Genomic DNA, 5,100 nt, shown 5'->3' with positions numbered 1-5,100 from the left:
ACTTTACCTGGGTAGATCCCATACTTATTATTGGCTGTTGACTGCTTTGTGCATCACGTTTTCTCACTCCTAAATGGAAGTTTAGATTGAATTTTTCTTATGCTTTGGGTGTGTGGGAGCCAGAAACCCTATTTCTTTAATTCACAAGTCTTTACATCAAGAGTAAGTGTAACAAAGGAAAGAATCCTTTTTTCATTTGCATCTGGATCTAATTTAGCTTATAATTTTCTGGGTAATAAACCTGAGCCTGACACTATATTTGCATGAGACTATTATTTGCATGGAAGAGAACAGTGTGTATTTCATGTGAGAGGAAACAAAATCAGCTGTCAATGGAAAGGATGTTGCTACTTAAAAATTTAGCAAGTACTGGGTACATTTCTCATTAAGAGGTGAAAATCCCCACCCTCCCTTCAATCCTCACCCCACCTTGAAGGTGGATAGTAGGCTTGTGCCTTCTTTGACAATGAAAATTATATGATACGACTTCTAACGCTACCTAATAAAAGGCCATTAAGTTTCTGTCTTTTTTGGCTAGAAAGCTCCTTCTTGGAGCCTTGAGTCACCTAGCATGAAGATGCCAATGGTGCATGGAGAGGCCACAAGTAGGCATCCTGGCAGACAATCCCAGCCAAACCTACCCTTTGTTTCATAATTTTTTACCAGATGTTAGACAATACGAATTTCACAATGTTGAGAGATGGATTGTTCTGGCAGGCAGTTAAGTTCCTTGTGGAGTACCTTAATCCTTTCAAGGCTTCTTGTAAACTTTGTGTGGATAGGCATGAATTAGCTATTTCCTTAGGGCAAGGTTAGCCTTACTTAAGACTGCAGTTTTTTTTGGATCCCTACTGAATGCTACAAGTGTTCAATGAGGAGTCTACTTTTTGGCTATTCCAATCTTCAAAGTCTCCTAGTCCTGTGTGAGTCTTAGGAAATATCAATTTACAATTCTCCTATTATTCTTCGTTCAGCCTCATGTATTTTAACCCTGTGCATGCAGGACTTAATATCAGTAGCAGACTCAAAAAGACATTTATGCAAATTTCAGGAGCTCTTTTACCACCTAACTTCCTCTACACAAGTAATCTGTCCAGCAAATTTCATGGCCTCAGCTTCTCCTAAATTCTGCCTCTCCCTCCTCAATTCAGCAAGATTGTTGGGCTCTTCTTGGGTTTTCCCTTCCTGTAGAATGGTCTGGAAAATGCTTCAAGGTATAAAATCAGACTAATTGTGGGGCTCACCTCACTTGTCTCCCTTCTCTCAGGGATCATAGTCCTGTGCTGTGTGTCTTGCAATATCTGAAAAAAGGTATTTCATATATTTTTGTCTAGTTTTAAAATTATTCACAATAGGAGTGTAAGTTCAATTACAGTTACTCCCTTGTGGATGGAAGTAGAAATTTCCCTTTGAATTTTAATAATTATCTGTGCCACAGGCATATAGGGCTGTGCATAAAGGAGAAATACCCCCCAAATATATTACATGATTTAATAATCACAGTGGTAACATAATTTGTTAAACGTTCTTATATGCAGTTTATTCTTTGTCAAATAAAAGCACTAGTAAAACCACGGAAATCAATCATCATATTATATACTACTGAAATACCCTTACAGATTCTAATCGTTTCATACATCTGACATTTTATATTTTTATGATGATATTGTGACATCTAAATCTAAAATTCAAGTAGACATTTAAAGTAAAATTTAAATTGAAAATTTATAATACAGAGTGTTGTTTGGTGTTATAAGCTCAAAGTAGGGAGAGATGATATGCTGAAGACAGTTCTTCTACTTGTAAAGCAAGTAGAGTGATAGGGAAAAAAAAACCATCAAAGTTTAGTTGTTTTATTTTTTTATAGGTCAAGAGATAATTTTAAACTAGCCCATAATGGCTTTGTTATTCTTTAGATTTTAAAATAATATTTCAAATCTATGCACAAATAATGGTGCTGTTCACTTTGATGTGTTTTTTAAGCTCAAATTCTTTCATATTTGCCCAAGTAGTGTTGGAAGACCTGCCAAAAATAATGCCAAATATTGATGTCTATATTAAGGAATTATACAAGCATTTTTTATATTTATTAGTGTGCCACAAAATAATCAGCCATATTGTCTATGCCTATAAGAAGACTGATTAATTCTATATTTAAAATTATAATTAGTCTCAAAAAGGTAAATATGTACTTTCCTGAATAAAGTCTTGACAATTCCCACAAGGCACTGCTCTTGTCTTTGGTTCCCACAACTGCTTTCAAAAAGTTTAATTTTTTCCTCATTTCTGGGTACCCTAATTTTTGGATCTCTATTTATCATTCCTCGATGATTTAGTTACCTTTTATGGAACTCATTGTTGAGCTGTCACAGCCAAAAACTGAGTAACAGCTAGGAAAACCTACAAACAAACAAAGACTATGTAGCAAACCCTTAAAGCAAGTGTACCACTTAATGAGAGTGCATTGTCCATTAATCAGAGTATTTTGTTCTTTTGTGAAAGTAATTACGCAAGTTGGATCGCATCTATTACTAGTGCATGGCATGGGGAAAAACAGTGATACAAGGGAATTGGGCAGTTTAAATGTAATCTATGCTTTATTCTTTAAATCGGTAGCACTTTTTCTTTGGAAATCTGTATTCCAAATTTCAAACTTTAACTCTGTTAGTAATGACTGTGATCTCATGAGACACAGAAGAAACAAGAAAATTGCTCTGCATTTAAACAGAAATTTTGAAGACTGACATGAAATTTGAACTGAGAAAGGTATTAGCACTTACAAAAGAAATTGTGTTTAAAATATACATTTTAGCAAAATTGCATATGCAAAAACCATGCCCATGAAATACGAGGTTCTCATCTGGGCTGGAAAGAAGAGATTCAGTTTCGGGCTTCGTAGCCAACAGACCTTTCCACGAACTTATAAATAGTTCTCTGTTTGCAGTTGCCACCAAGTCCTTCAAAATACTGGCCAGTACTATTGTTATTACTGCTAATCGGGAACTCTTTTATAATATGCTTTGATATTGATCTGTATTTCTCCGTAGACGGACTTACCAGGAGGGGCAGCGCCGGGGCCAGGCGGGTCGGTACTGGGTGTCACTTTGGGGACGCGAGCTGGGGCGTGACCCCCAACTCCCTGCGCCTTAGTGTTTTGTCACTTAAACTAGGGTGGGGGAGGGGAGACTGTAACAGTATCTGACTCGTTGGGTTTTCCAGGAAGGTTAAATTCGTAAATGTAAATGAAGTGCTTAGAGCAGCACCTGACAAATGGCACTAGGAGCGTTTGCTGTTAAATATTCTTATGCTGCTGCTGTTATGACTGAAGATCTGACTGAGAACGACCAGAGCCCTACCGGTTCTATCATGGTGACTAATGAAGATGTCAGTGAAAGGAGGAAACGAGGAGCACCTCGGCAGTGGCCGCGAACCCGGAGCGACGACGATCCCCGCGGAAGATTCACGCTCGCGCCCGGGCCTGGCGCGGGCAGGCGCGCGGCGCTCGATTCCCCGCCCTGCCTCACCGAGCCTGGTGCGCATGCGCCGCCCGCGCCGTGACCGGTCGGTCTCTCCCGGCCGGCCGCGGCGACCCGGCGGGCTCGGGATGGGGAGCGAAGACCCCGCGGCGGCCGCGGCGCTGTGAGGAGCAGCCGGGGGCGGCGGCGGCTCGCCGGTGAGTGTCGGGAAGCGCCGGCATGGGGTTCCGCAAGAAGAGCACCCGGAACCCGCCGGTCCTGAGCCAGGAGTTCATCCTGCAGAATCACGCGGACATCGTGTCCTGCGTGGGCATGTTCTTCGTGCTGGGGCTGATGTTCGAGGGCACAGCGGAGGCGTCCATCGTCTTCCTCACGCTGCAGCATGGCGTCGTGGTCCCCGCGGCGGAAGAGCACGCCGCGGGCTCCAGGTCCCTGTACCATTATGGGGCCAAAGACCTGGCCACGATTTTCTTCTACATGCTGGTGGCGATCATCCTGCACGCCACCATCCAGGAGTACGTGCTGGATAAGATCAACAGGAGGATGCAGTTCACCAAAGCGAGGCAGAACAAGTTCAACGCGTCCGGCCAGTTCAGCGTGTTCTACTTCGTCTCGTGCGTCTGGGGCGCGGTCGTGCTGGTCTCTGAGAACTGCCTGGCCGACCCCGCGCTCCTGTGGAGGGCGCAGCCCCACAGCATGATGACCTTCCAGATGAAGTTCTTCTATATCTCGCAGCTGGCTTACTGGTTCCACGCCTTTCCCGAGCTCTACTTCCAGAAAACCAAAAAACAAGACGTCCCCGGGCAGCTTGTGTACATCGGCCTCCACCTGTTCCACATCACGGGCGCTTACCTGCTGTACCTGAACCACCTGGGGCTCCTGCTTCTGGTGCTGCACTACTTCGTGGAATTGCTCTCCCACATGTGCGGCCTGTTTTATTTTAGCGACGAGAAGTACCAGAAAGGGATCTCTCTGTGGGCCATTGTGTTCATTTTGGGTAGACTCGTGACTTTAATCGTCTCGGTCCTGACCGTTGGGTTTCACTTGGCTGGATCGCATAGTCGGAATCCAGATTCCGTGACTGGAAACGTAAACGTATTGGCAGCTAAAATCGCTGTTTTGTCCTCCAGTTGCACTATCCAGGCATACATAACATGGAACTTAATCACTCTGTGGTTTCAGAGATGGATAGAGGATTCTAATCTTCAGGCCTCATTTGTGAAGAAGAAACGGTCCCTGAGTAAAGGCAAGTCTTCTAAAAAAGGAACAGAAAATGGAGTGGAAACTTCACATAGAGTAGACTTTGCCCCAAAGCGGAAAGAGAAATCCTCATAACGAATTATAAGCTGATTGAGTCATGTCTCCAAAGCAATCTGCTCTTCACCATAAGATTTCTGCGCTAGAGATTTTTCTGTTCTTGAAAATCGTTTGTGCTCTTTGATTTTTGCTATTGTTCAATGTATTTTTTAAAAGACATTTGAGGGGAGGGTGATGATTATGACCAGGAAAAAAAAAACATTTTGGTTAAGACTAAGCTACTCGTCTAAGTAGTGTCAAAGTAGTTTAGGGATCCCCACCATATTTTGTTTGGATTTTTTAACTTTCAGTATTTTCCTAATGATTT

The 5,100-nt window shown here is 42.8% G+C and overlaps 1 protein-coding gene across 1 annotated transcript; it reads left to right on the top strand.

The window, feature by feature from the left end:
• Positions 1–3,695: 3,695 nt before the first annotated feature.
• TRAM1L1 (translocation associated membrane protein 1-like 1) lies at positions 3,696–4,811 on the top strand. Its single transcript, XM_012645384.1, has one exon. The coding sequence runs from the start codon at positions 3,696–3,698 to the stop codon at positions 4,809–4,811; it is 1,116 nt and encodes a 371-aa protein (XP_012500838.1).
• The last annotated feature ends 289 nt before the right edge of the window (positions 4,812–5,100 follow it).

The sequence above is a fragment of the Propithecus coquereli genome, unplaced genomic scaffold (assembly GCF_000956105.1).
Source record: "Propithecus coquereli isolate 6110/MARCELLA unplaced genomic scaffold, Pcoq_1.0 Scaffold232, whole genome shotgun sequence".
NCBI lineage: Eukaryota > Metazoa > Chordata > Mammalia > Primates > Indriidae > Propithecus > Propithecus coquereli.
Note: the sequence above shows the minus strand (reverse complement) of the source record. Positions and strands in the feature narration are given on the sequence as shown.